Source organism: Molossus molossus, unplaced genomic scaffold, assembly GCF_014108415.1.
Source record: "Molossus molossus isolate mMolMol1 unplaced genomic scaffold, mMolMol1.p scaffold_m16_p_16, whole genome shotgun sequence".
Classification (NCBI taxonomy): domain Eukaryota; kingdom Metazoa; phylum Chordata; class Mammalia; order Chiroptera; family Molossidae; genus Molossus; species Molossus molossus.
The window spans coordinates 43,340,117-43,354,409 of record NW_023425351.1 but is presented as its reverse complement, the minus strand read 5'-3'; the positions used below and the strand labels follow the sequence as shown (position 1 = coordinate 43,354,409).

The following is a 14,293-nucleotide window of genomic DNA, read 5'->3' as shown; positions in this document are numbered from 1 at the left end:
CAAAGAGGCAGCCAAAATGGGAAGACAAAGAAACATGCCCCAAATGAAGGAATAAGAGAAGTCTCCAAAAAAAAGAGCTAAATAAAATGAAGGCAAGCAATTTATCAGATATAGAGTTCAAATAAATGTTTATGAGAATGCTCAAGAAACTTAGTGAGAACCAAAAAAGCATGAAGAAAAACACAGAAACCATAAAAAAGAACCAGTCATAAATGAAGAATACATTATCTAAAATCCAGAATGCACCAGAAGGAATAAACAGTACGTTGGATGATGTAGAGGTTTGGATCAGTGATTTGGAAGGCCAGGTAGAAGAAAACACCCCATCAGAGCAGTTAAATTAAAAAAAAAAGAATTAAAAAAAAATGAGGACACTTTAAGGTACTTTTGGAACAACATGAACCATAACATCCTTATCATAGGGGTACCAAAAGGAGAAGACAGGGAGCAAGGGATTGAGAACTTATTTGAAGAAATAATGACTGAAAACTTCCCTCACTTAGTGAAAGAAAAAGACACACAAATCCAGGAAGTGCAGAGAGTCCCAAACAAGATGAACCATAAGAGACCCAAACAAAGACATGTTATAAATAAAATAGCAAAGGTTAAAGGCAAAGAGAGAATCTTAAAAGCAGCAAGAGAAAGACAATTAGTTACCTACAAGGGAGCTCTCATAAGACCATCAGCTGATGACACAACAGAAACATTTCAGGCCAAATGGTTTTGGCATGAAATACTCAAAGTGATGAAAATCCAAATAACTTATATGCATATAAGCATAACCAATGGACATAGACAACAATGCTGTGTGTGGGCGGAATTGGGAGGAGGGTGTAAATGGGGAAAGAAGGAGAAACATCTGTGACAAAAATAAATCAATTTAAAAAACAAAACAAGCCCTGGCCGGTGTGGCACAGCGGTTACGGCATCAGCCTGTGGATCAGAGAGTCCCAAGTTCGGTTCCCGCTAAGGGCATGTACCTCAGTTGCAGTTTGTCCCTGGTTCTGGTTGGGGTCGTGTGGATGGCAACCTGTCAATGTGTCTCTCTCACATTGATGTTTCTCTCTCTCTCTTCCTCACTCTCTCCCTCCTGCTCTGCCTGAAGATAAGTGGAAAAAAAATGTCCTCAGGTGAGGATAAAAAAAAAAAAAGAAGAAGAAACAATAAAACAAAACAAAAAACCAAAGTGAAGAAAAGTAAGGACCTACAACCAAGACTACTTTACACAGCAAGGCTATCATTTAACCCATTTCCCATTTGTCCCCCAAAATACTTGCCAACTGTGCTTGTGGCTGCAGTGTTTACCCCAAGATAATTTGTGGATTACAGTCCTAACCTTAGCCCTAAAATTTTCTAGAAAATATCTCACTTTAATTATTATTTTCATATCAATTTAGTTTACTGATAGTCTTTGGAAACAAAAGACATAATTCTATTTATAGCATTCTGTTTTTAATAGTGGTATTGCCATTTACAAAATGTAGTAATTCTTGATCATGCAAATTATGACTGGTGAAAGATTTTTACTTTTGCTTCAGTGCCTGCATTTTGTCAACAATTCTTCCACATCTGCTGGTTATTCAAAGGCCCAGATTTCATTGCAGAAGATCAAACCTGTGTACAACTTTGTTGTAAATAAGTTTCAGCTGTATATTTTTGTGCAGAATGTGATGTTCTGCTTTGTGTTATTCCATGCTCTAAAATTTACCACACAAAAAAACTGTTAAACACTAATCATCATATACATTTCTATTATATTAGTATTAGAGACAAATCCTGATTAGAAATAACTCAAAGAATGAGTAAGGACATCAGCACCATGAGTAAAGATATAGAAACACTGAAAATCAACCAAGTGGAAATGAAGAATGACATAGTAGAAATTAAGAACACATTGGAAGGACTAACCAGCAGAGTAGAGAAAGATGAGGACTGGATCAGTGAAACAGAAGACAGGGTAGAAAAAAATCAACCAATCAGAAAACCAAAAGGAAAAAACAATAAAAAAACCAGGAAGACAGCTGAAGAGAACTGTGGGACAACTAGAAACGTAATAACATTTGCATCATAGAAGTCCCTGAAGAGGAAGAAAATGGGCAAGGGATAGAGAATATATATGAAGAAATAGTGACCGAAAACTTTCCTAACTTGGTGAAGAAGAAGGCATTCAAGTTCAGGAAGCACAGAGATCTCCAAGTAAGAAGAACCCAAACAGGCCCACACCAAGAAACATAGTCATTAAAATGCCAAAAATTAAAGACAAAGATAGAATCTTAAAGGCAGTAAGAGATAAACAACAGGTTACCTACAAAGGAAACACCATAAGGCTCTCAGCTGACTTCTCAACAGAAACACTACAGTCCAGAAGGGAGTGGCATGAAGTAATCAAGGTCATGAAAAACAAGGATCCAAGACTACTCCATCCAGCAAGGCTATCATTCAAAACAGAAGGTCAAATAAAGAGCTTTCCAGACAGAAAAAGGCTAAGGGAATATATTAACACCAAACCAGCACTGCAATATATGCTAAAGGGACTGCTGTGATTAGTAGAAGAAATAGGAAAAAAAATATACCACACTAAACAAAAATGGCAATAAATAAGTACATATCAATAATCACCTCCAATGTAAATGGACTGAATGCTCCCATAAAAAGACACAGAGTAGCTGATTGGATAAGAAAGCATGACTCATCTATATGTTGTTTAAAAGAGACCCACCTCACGACAAAAGATTCACATAGGTTGAAAGTGAAGGGACGGAAAAAAATCTTTCAAGCAAAGGGAAAGGAAAAAAAAAAGCTGGGGTAGCAATACTCATATCTGATAAAGTAGATTTCAAAATGAAGGCCATAACTAGAGACAAAGAAGGCCACTACATAATTTTGAAAGGATCTATAACCTTGGTAAACATATAAGCACCCAATATAGGACACCAACATATATTAAAAATCTTTTGGAGGACTTCAAAAAAGAAATCAACAGTAATACAATCATAGCAGGGGACTTCCATACTCCGCTGACATCACTGGATAGATCTTCTAGACAAAAAATTAACAAGAAAACACAGACTCTAAATGAAGTGCTATATGAAATGGATTTAATAGATATCTACAGAGAATGATACCCCAAAACTGCAGAATTCACATTCTTCTCAAGTGCACATGTGACATTCTCAAAGACAGACCACATGTTAGGACACAAACTAAGTCTCTACAAGTTCAAGAAGACTGAAATCATATCAAGCATCTTCTCAGATCACAATGGCATGAAACTAGAAATCAATTCCAACAAGAACATGCAAAGACATTTAAAAACATGGAGGCTAAATAGCATGTTATTGAACAATAAATGGGTTACCATAGAGATCAAGGAAGAAAGTAAAAACATCCTGGAAACCAATGAAAATGAACACAAAACAATACAAAATCTATGGGATGCAGCAAAAGCAGTTCTGAGAGGGAACTTCATAGCACTACAGGCCTACTCCAATAAACAAAAATAATTTCTAATAGATTATCTAACCTCACAACTGAAAGAACTAAAAAGCAAACAAAAAGAAAACTCCAGAACAAGTAGAAGGAAGGAAATAGTAAAGATCAGAGCAGAAATAAATGACATGAAGACCAAAAAAAAAAAAAAAAATTCAAAGGATCAATGAAACAAAGAGCTGGCTCTTTGAAAAGATAAACAAGATTCATGGACCCTTAGCTAGACTCACCAACAAAGAGAGAGAACCCAAATACACAAAATCAGAAATGAAATAGGAGAAATAATAACAGACACCACAAAAATACAAAGGATTGTTAACAAATTTATACGGCAACAAATCTGACAATCTAAGCCAAACAGACAAATTTCTAGAAACACAGAGTCTCCCAAAACCGGACTAGGAAGAAATAGAAAACTTGAATAGACCCATGACAACAAAAGAATTTGAGGATGTAATCAAAACTCTCCCAGAAAACAAAAGCCCAGGCCCGGATAGCTTCACGGGGGAATTTTACCAAACATTCAAAGAAGAACTAATACCCATTCTCCTGAGACTACTTCAAAAAATTCAAGAAGAAGGTACACTTCCAAACTCATTTTATGATGTCAGCATAATTCTAATTCCAAAACCAGAAAAAGACACTACAAAGAAAGAGAACTACAAACCAATATCCCTGATGAATATAGATGCCAAAATCCTGATCAAAATACTAGCAAACTGAATCCAGCAATATCTCAAAAAAATTATTCACCATGATCAAGTGGGACTCATCCCAGGGATGCAAGGCTGGTACAATATTTGCAAATCATAAATGTGATATACCACATAAACAAAATGAAAAATATAAATCATATGATCATATCAATAGATGCTGAAAAAGTATTCGACAAAATCCAGCTCCCATTTCTCAGCAATCTGGGAATAGAGGGATCAAATATCAACATAATAAAGGTCATATATGAAAGACCTACAGCCAACATCATACTCAAAGGGGAAAAACTAAAAGCATTTCCCTCAAGGACAGGAATAAGACAAGAATGCCCACTTTCACCATTCTTATTCAAAATAGTACTGGAAGTCTTAACCACAGCAATCAGACAGGAAGAAAAAATAAAAGGGATCCAAATTGGAAAGGAGGAAGTGAAACTGTCATTATTAGCAGATGACATGATACTATACATAGAAAACCCCAAAGACGCCATCAAAAATTTACTAGGCTTAGTAAATGAATTTGGCAAAGTAGCAAGATACAAAATTAACATCAAGAAATTGACGGCATTCATATACACCAATGATGAATTCACAGAAAGAGTAATCAAAAAATCAATCCCTTTTACCTTTGAGCAAAAAAATTAAGATACCTAGGAATAAACTTAACCAAAGAAATAAAGGACCTATTCGCAGAAAACTACAGGTCATTGAAAAAAGAAATAGAGGATACAGAAAAGTGGAAGCATATACCTTGTTCATGGATTGGAAGAATTAACATAATTAAAATGTCCATACTACCCAAAGCAATCTATAGATTCAATGCAATAGCCATCAAAATACCAGCCATCAAAATACCAACGACATACTTCACATAACTAGAACAAATACTTCAATAGTTCATATCGAACCAAAAAAGACCTCGAATAGCCACAGCAATCTTGAAAAAGAAGAACAAAGTTGGAGGGATCACATTACCAGATTTCAGGTTATACTACAAAGCCACTGTAATCAAAACAGCCTGGTACCGGCACAAGAACAGGCATATAGACCAGTGGAACAGAACAGAGAACCCAGAAATGGACCCAAGACAATATGCTCAATTAATATTTGACAAAGGTGGCAAGAGCATACAGTGGAGTAAAGACAGCCTCTTTAATAAATAGTGTTGGGAAAATTGAACAGCTACATGCAAAAAATGTAACTAGACCATCAACTTACACCATACACAAGAATAAACTCAAAATGGATAAAAGACTTAAGTGTGACTCATGGATCCATAAAAATCCTAAAAGAAAATGTAGGCAACAAAATTTCAGACATCAAATGCAGCAGAATTTTCACTGATACATCACCTAAGGCAACAGAAACAAAGGAGAAAATGAACACATGGGACTACATCAAACTCAAAAGCTTCTGCACAGCAAAAGAAACAACCACCAAAATGGAAAGGCAACCCACTGTACGGGAGAGCATCATTGCCAATGATATATCAGGTAAAGGGTTAATTTCCAAAATATATAGAGTGCTCATACAACTCAACAAAAGGAAGACAAAGAACCCAATTAAAAAATGGGCAGAGGAACTAAACAGACACCTCTCCAAACAGGACATACCAATGGCCAAGAGACATATGAAGAAATGCTCAACATCACTAATCATCAGACAGATGCAAATTTAAACAACAATGAGGTATCACCTCACACCTGTCAGAATGGCCACTGTCAACAAATCATCAAACAACAAGTATTGACGAGGGTGTGGAGAAAAGGGGACTCTAGTATACTGCTGGTGGGAATGCAGACTGGTGCAGTCACTATGGAAAACAATATGGTGTTACCTCAAAAAATTAAAAATTGAACTTCCATTTGACCCAGTGATCCCACTTCTAGGAATATACCCCAAGAAGCCTGAAACACCAATCAGAAGGAATATATGTACCCCCATGTTCGTAGCAGCACTATTTACAATAGCTAAGATATGGAAACAGCCCAAATGTCCATCAGTAGACAAATGGATAAAAAAGCTGTGGTACCTATACACAATGGAGTACTATGCAGCTGTAAGAAAGAAAGACCTCTTATCCTTTGAGATGACATGGAGCGACCTGGAAAGTATTATCCTAAGTGAAACAAGCCAAACAGAGAAAGACATGTATCATATGATCTCACTTATTTGTGGAATGTAATGAACATGACAGTCTGAGGAATGGCGTAGTCCCAGAGATATGTAAGTGGGGTACAGATTGACAATCCCCAGAAGAGGGGGTGGTGCAGGAGAGATAAACCACAGAACTTATATGCATGTATACATGAACAATGGACATGGACAACAAAGCTGGGGACAGGGCGACGAGGGAGGAGGAGGGGGAGGAATCAAAAATAAATTAATTAATTAAAAAAAGAGAAAACAATAAAAAAAAAAACTCAAAGAAAAGCTTTTCTATTTTATTTTCTCATTAAAAACCAGTCACATTTGCTTCAGCCTCAAAGAGCATGTTTATGTAAAAGTAAATGAACACTGGTAGTGAGCTTCATTTTTTTTTTTCCTAAAGGAGAAATAGGTTAAAATTGAGGAGAAATAAAGAGCTTCCCAGACAAGAAAAAGCTAAAAAAATTTTTTAACCACAAAGCCAGTATTGGAAGAAATGTTCAAGGGTCTTCTTTAAGGAGAAGGAAAAACAAAACAAAACAGAAGAACATAGTTAAAAGTATAAAATGGCAATAAATAGGTACCTATCAATAACCATTTTTAAATGTAAATGGCTTAAATGTTCCAATCAAAGGACATAGGGTAGCCAAATAGAAAAGAAAGGAAGACCCATATATGTGTTGTCTACAAGAAAGACCCACCTCAGCCCTGGCTGGTTTGGCTCAGTGGTTAGAGTGTCGGCCTGCACACCAAAGGGTTGTGGGTTCAATTCTGTTCAAGGGCATGTACCTGGGTTGCAGGTTCAATCTCTGGCCCCAGTTGGGGTCATGCGGGAGGCAGTCAATCGATGTGTCTCTCTAGCAAAGATGTTTCTCTCTCTCTCTCTCCTTCTCTCCCTCCTCTCTATCTAAAAATCAATGGGGGAAGGGGTGGAGAAAGAAAGACCCACCTCAGAACGAAAGATACACACAGACTAAAAGCAAAGGGATGGAAAAACATATTTCATGTAAATGTAAATGAAAATAAAAAAAGCTGTAGCAATACTTATAACTGACAAAATAGGCTTTTAAACAAGGGTATATATAGTAAAAGACAAAGAAGGACACTACATAATGATAAAAAGAGAAATCCAAGAAGAGAATATAACCCTTGTAAACATTTGTACACTGAATATAGGAGCACTTAAATACATAAAGCAAATCTTTTTTTTTCTTTTTGTTAATCCTCACCTGAGGATATTTTTTCCATTGATCTTTAGAGAGAGTAGCAGGGAGGAAGGAAAAAATGGGGAAAAGGGGAGAGGAAGGGAGGGAGAAAGAGAAAGAGAGAGAGAGAAAAGCACTGATGTGAGAGAGACACATCAATTGGTTGCCTCCCACATGCACCCTGACCAGGGCCAGGGATCAAACTTCCAACCCAGGTACATGCGTGAGTTACAACTGCCAGGGCCATAAAGCAATTCTTGATGGACATAAAAGGAGAGATCCACAGTAGTACAGTCATAGTGGTGGATTTTAACACCTCATTGACATCAATAGATAGATCAACAAGGAAAAAGCACCTTTAAATGACACACTGATTCAGATAAAGTTGATATTTTCAGAGCATTTTACCACAAAGACTGTATTTCTTTTCAAGTACACATGGGACATTTTCTAAAACAGTCCATAAATTAGGATACAAAACAAGTCTCAGTAAATTTAAGAAGATTAAAATCATATCAAACATCTTCTCTGACCACAATGGTCTGAAACTAGAAATCAATCCCAAGAAAAAAACTGAAGAACACACTAGAAATTGGAAGCTAAATAACATGTTACTAGGCAATAAATGGGTTAACGATGAGATCAAGGAAGAAATAGAAAGAATATCTTGAAAGAAATGAAAATAAGGACACAACAACCCCAAATCTATGGGACACAGTGAAAGCAGTCCTAAGAGGGAAATTGATAGCATTATAGGCCTACCTAAAAAAAACAAGAAATATCTCAAATAAACAATCTAACTTTACACTTAAAGGAACTAGAAAAAAAACAATAAACAAAGCCCAAATTCAGTAGAGGAAAGAAAATAATACAGATCAAAGCAGAAACAAATAAGAGTCTAAAAAAATACAAAAGATGAATGAAACCAAGAGCTGCTTCTTCAAAAGAAGACTGACAAACTTTTAACCAGACTCATCAAGAAAAAATGAGAGAACCCAAATAAATAAAATAAAAAATAAAAGAAAAGAAGTAACAACTGATACTAAAGAAATACAAAGGGTTGTATAAAAATAATACGAACAACTGCATGCCAATAAATTGGACAAACTGGAAGAAATGGATAAATTCCTAGAAACACACAATCATCTAAACTGGAACCAGGAAGCATCAGAGAATCTTGACAGACAGATTACAACTAGTGAAATTGAAGCAGTAATTTAAAAACTCCCAAGAAACAAAAGTCCTGGACTGGACAGCTTCACAGGTGAATTTTACCAAACATTCAAAGAAGAATGAATACCTAGCCTTCTCAAACTGTTCCAAATAATCCAAGAGGAGGAAAAATGCCCAAGCTCATTTTATGAGTTCAGCCTTAGCTTAATTTGAAAACCAGATAAAGACATTACAAAGAAAAAAATTATGCGCCAATATTCCTGATGAACATAGAGGCTAAAACCCTCAACAGAATATTAGTAAATCGGATCCAGCACTACATTAAAAAATTCATATGCCATAATCAACTGGGATTTATTCTGGAGATACTAGGTTGATACAATATTTGCAAATCAATAAAAGTGATACATCACATAAATAATATGAAGGATAAAATCCACATGATCACATCAATAAATGCAGAAATAGCATTTGATAAAATCCAGCATCCATTTATAAAAACTCTCAGCAAAGTGGGAATAGAGGGATCATACTTGAATACAATAAAGGCCACATATGATAAACCTGCAGCCAACATCATATTCAATGGGCAAAAACTACAAGAGTTTCCCTGAAGATTGGGCATAAGACAGGGATGTCTCCTTTCCTCTATATAGTACAAAAGTTCTAGCCACAGCAATCAGAAAAGAGGAAATAAAAGGCATGCAAATTGGAAAGGAAGAAGTAAAACTGCCAATATTTGTAGATGCCATAATACTGTGTATAGAGAACCCTAAAGATTCCATAAAAAAACTACTAGAACTAAAAAATAAATTTAGTAAAGTAGCAGGATATGAAATAAATATCCAGAAAGAACTTTTATTTTTATACACCAATAATGAACTACCAGGAAGGAAAACTTAAAAAACAATCCCATTTATAATTGCATCAAAACAAATAAATATCTAGGAATAAACTTAACCAAGGATGTAAAAAATCTGTACTCAAAAATCATAAGACACTGAAGAAAGAAATTGAAGAAGATACAAATAAGTGGAAGTATATACCGTGTTCATGGATAGTAAGAATTAACATCATTAAAATGTCCATACTAACCAAAGCAATCTATAGATTCAATGCAATTCCTATCAAGATACCAATGATGTATTTCACAAAATTAGAACAAATATTCTAAAAATTTATATATAACCACAAAAGACCCTAAATAACCACAGTAATCTTGAGAAGGAAGAACAAAGTGGGAGGACTCATGCTATTTAATATCAAACTATACTACAAAGCATAGTAATAAAAACAGAATGGGTATGCACTGGCTGGTGTGGCTCAGTTGACACACTGGGCATCATCCTGTTGCTGGTTTTATTCCTGGTCTAGGCACATACTCGCATTGCAGGCTCAATCTCTATTAGGAGGCAGCTGATCGATGTTTCACTCTCGCATTGATGTTTTTCTCTCTCGCTCTCTCTCTCTGTCCCTCTCTCTCTAAAAATCAATTAAAATATTTTTTAAATAAAAAAATGATATTGGTATAATAACAGACATATAGATCAATTGAAAAGAATAGAGAGCCCAGAAATAAACCCATATCGATATGGTCAATTAACATTTGACAAAGGAGTCAAGAACAGAAGATGGGCTAAAATAGTCTATTCAATAAGTGGTGTTGGGCATATTGGACAGATACCTGCAAAGAAAAATTAAACTAGGCTACCTTCTTATACCACACACAAGAATAAACTCAAAATGGATTTAAAGACTTAAATGTTAGACTTCGAACCATACAAATCCTAGAAGAAAACAAAGACAGTAAAATCTCAGATATTTCTTATAGCACTATTTCTTCCCCTCATATATTGCCTAGGGAAAGGGAAACAAATGAAAACAAACAAATAAAACTTCATCAAACTAAAAAGCTTTTGCACAGCAAAGGAAACTATCAACAAAATGAAAAGACAACCCACTGAATGGAAGAACATATTCACCAATGTTACATCTAATAAGGGCTTAATATCCAAAATTAATAAAGAACTTATAAACCTTAATACCAAAAAATCCAAACAATCCAATTTAAAAATGGACAAAGAGCCTGAATAAATACTTATCCAAAGAGGACATACAGATGGCCAATAGACATAGGAAAAGAAGCTCAATGTCACTAATCACCAGAAAAATGCAAATTAAAACCATAATGATATATATCATCTCATATCTGTCAGAATGACTATCATTAATAAACCAACAAACAATACATGTTGGTGAGGATGTGGAGAAAGGGGAACCCTTGTGCACTGTTGGGAGGTATGCAGATTTGGTGCAGCTGCTGTGGAAAGCAGTATGGAATTACTTCAAAAAATTAAAAACAGAACTGCCTTATGACCCAGTGATTCTACTTCTGGGAATATATCTGAAGAAATCTGAAATACTAATTCAAAAAAATATATGCACCCCTATTTTCACTGTAGATTTATTTAAAATAGCCAAGATATGGAAGCAGTCTAAGTGCCCATCAGTAGATGGGTGGATAAAAAAACTGTGGTACATTTATACAATGGAATACTACTTGGCCATAAAAAAGAAGGAAATCTTACCTTCTGCAATAGCATGGATGGAATTAGAGAGTATTATGATAAGTGAAATAAGCCAGACACAGAAAAGACAAGTACCATATCATTTCACTTATATGTAGAATCTAATGAACAAAATAAACTAATAAACAACATAGAAACAGTGTCATAGATAGAGAACAGAATGACAGCTGTTGGAAGGGAGGAGGGTTGGGGGACTGAGTGAAAGACATAAAGTGATTAAGCAAAAAAAAAAAAAAACAAACACAAACCACATAAAAACAAACAAAAAACCCCACAAACTCATAGACACAGACAACAATAAGGTGAGGAAACGGGTAGGGGAAGGCAGAAGAGGGTAAAGGGAGGATAAATGGTGATGGAAGAAGACTTGACTTGGGGTGGTGAACACACAATACAGTGATATAGATGATGCATTATAGAGTTATATACCTGAAGCCTATATAATTTTATTAACCAGTGTCACCCCAATAAATTCAATAAAAAAAAAAAAAAAGTAAAGTGCTTTAGCCCAGTGCCTGGTATCCAGTTGGTGATTTTTAAATGATAATCATTATTACTATACATATATTTATAACTTTAATGTGTTTTGTTATCATTACAATGGGACCTACTTCAAAAGCTTATTGTTAAGATCAAATAAACTAATAGATGTGAAAGAACATTAAAAAAGTACAGCACATTATTATTTGGTCATAAAATGAAATGAAGTCCTGATACATGTTATAACATGGATAAACCTTGAAAATATTATGCTAAGTGAAAGAAACCTGACACAAAAGGACAAATATTGCTTGATTCCACTTTTATGAGGTGTCTAGAATAGGCAAATTCAGAGACAGAAAGGACAACAGAAGCTACCAGAGGTTGAGCCATGGGAAAAATAGGGAGTTGCTGTTTAATGGACACAGAACTTTGGTTTGGGGTGCTGAAGTGTGGTGATGGCTATACGACAAAGTGGATGTATTTATTTACTTATTTATTTTATTTTATTTTTTTTTTTTTATCCTCACCCGAGGACATCTTTCCATTTCTGTTCAGGTAGAGTGTAGAGTGGGAGGGAGAGAGAGGAACCGAGAGAGAGAGAGAAACATCGACGCGAAAGGAACACATCGAGTGGCTGCCACCCGCACAACCAACCAGGGCCGGGGACAAACTGCAACCGAGGTATGCGCCCTTAGCAGGAACCGAACCAGGGTCTCTCTGGACCGCAGGCCGACGCTCTAACCGCTGAGCCAAACCAGCCAGGGCCAAAGTGGATGTATTTAATGCCACTCAATTATATATTAAAAATGGCAAATTTTAAGTACAGAAGAAACTAGATGCATGGTTCATGTGCCATTTTCAACAAAAATAACATCACTAATATCCAGAGTAAGATAGAGATAAATCAGGACATTTTATACATTCAGGATTTTAAAACTCTGCTTATATCTGCAAAGTTTTATGTACTACTAGAAGAAAATGTGCATTTTAAAATTAGTATATTTTTACCCTGGCTGGGTGGCTCAGTTGGTTGGAGCATCATCCCATATACCAAGAAGGTTGCGGGTTTGTCTCCCAGTCGGGGTACATACCTAGGTTTAGAGTATGATCCCTGGTTGGGGAGCTAGGAGGCAACCAATTGACATTTCTCTCTCACATCTTTTCTTTCTCTAAAAATCAATGAACATATCCTCAGGTGAGGATTAAACTATTCAATCAATCAGTCAAATAATGAATCAAATAAGTAAACTTTCAAAAGAGGGAATTAATCAAGGGTTGGCATTATGATTGTCTTAACTTCTGGCAAGTTGGACTACCTTTTATGAGAGAAGTCCAACAATTTTATTTCGTTTTTGACCTTATATTAGACCCAAGGTGGGATTGCTTTTACCAAGTGCTCCTCTCTGGTAAACAGTTGTATAGTATACTTTAGAGATACATACTTGTAGTTGAGAATTTATAACATGAGGTTGTAAGAATGGATACACATATGCCCTAACCCAGAGACAAGGAGTTCAGCATTTAGGTAACTATGCTTAGAAAAGGGAGTTTTCCTTTGGGCATTGGCAGGAACTCGTGTGGCTCACTGACCTGTGTTCCCTGGTTGTTGATGTCGATGGCATCACTCCACTCGGTCGTTACTTCATCCAGAAATTCTACTCTCAAAAAGAGGCTGGGAAGTAGGTCTTTGGTCTTGCATTCTGGATAACTGGAAATCTGATGATAAAGCTCATGATGGATTGAGCACTCAGAAGGAACTTTTCTGCAATACACCTCAAACTTTGGAATATCTAAAAAAAGGCATATGCAGATTCAGGAATATTAAACATAGTATGGCAAGAGAAACTTTATAACTAGGAATGAACAATACTTTTATTTCAATGTTCTTCACAGGATCACAACTAACTACTAAGTCAAAAACCTCCAGAAAAAATACAGGTTGTGTATCATTTAAATTCAATGCTAAAAAATATACCTTTAATATTTTCCTTTATAAGTACTGTTACTGGACATCCGTTGTGGAAAATTATTCGAGGACTAGGGTCTTCTGAGAAGGTTAAATAAGTCACTCCTAAGTGTTCTTGATATGTCAGTGCAATAGCCCTAGAATAGAATCAAATCACATGACAAAACAGTTTAGAAAGAAATTAATGCTTTCTCTCTGGAGATATGTTTATTTAGATTTGCAACACTCAGAACTCCAGAATTCCTTCTCTATAATGTTTTCCAGAGAAAGAAGGCCATCTTCTTATATATTAACTGCCCTATATTAACTATAAGTTTACTGATTTTTTGCCCCCTGAAAACAAACAGTGTTTCAGGAAATATTTTTTCAAATGTGAAAAACTATTTAAAAAAATAAAAACCATAATTTCTACCACTTAGAGAGAACAGGTAACCCTGTGCTGACCTGTCTTCTGGCTCTCTTCCCCTCAGTGAGTATATGCACCTTAAACGTTTAAGAAAGGGTGATTTCTTCCCCAAAAGTGCCTGG

The 14,293-nt window shown here is 35.6% G+C and overlaps 1 protein-coding gene across 1 annotated transcript in view; it reads right to left on the bottom strand.

Annotated features, from left to right (window-relative positions):
- VPS13B (vacuolar protein sorting 13 homolog B) overlaps nt 1-14,293 on the bottom strand; it is an 867,799-nt gene that overhangs the window by 38,094 nt on the left and 815,412 nt on the right. The window contains exons 53-54 of the mRNA XM_036263824.1: nt 13,775-13,902; nt 13,390-13,589 (exon numbers count right to left, since the gene is read on the bottom strand). Coding sequence (XP_036119717.1) covers nt 13,390-13,589; nt 13,775-13,902 — 328 coding nt within the window. The remainder of the gene's footprint in view (nt 1-13,389; nt 13,590-13,774; nt 13,903-14,293) is intronic.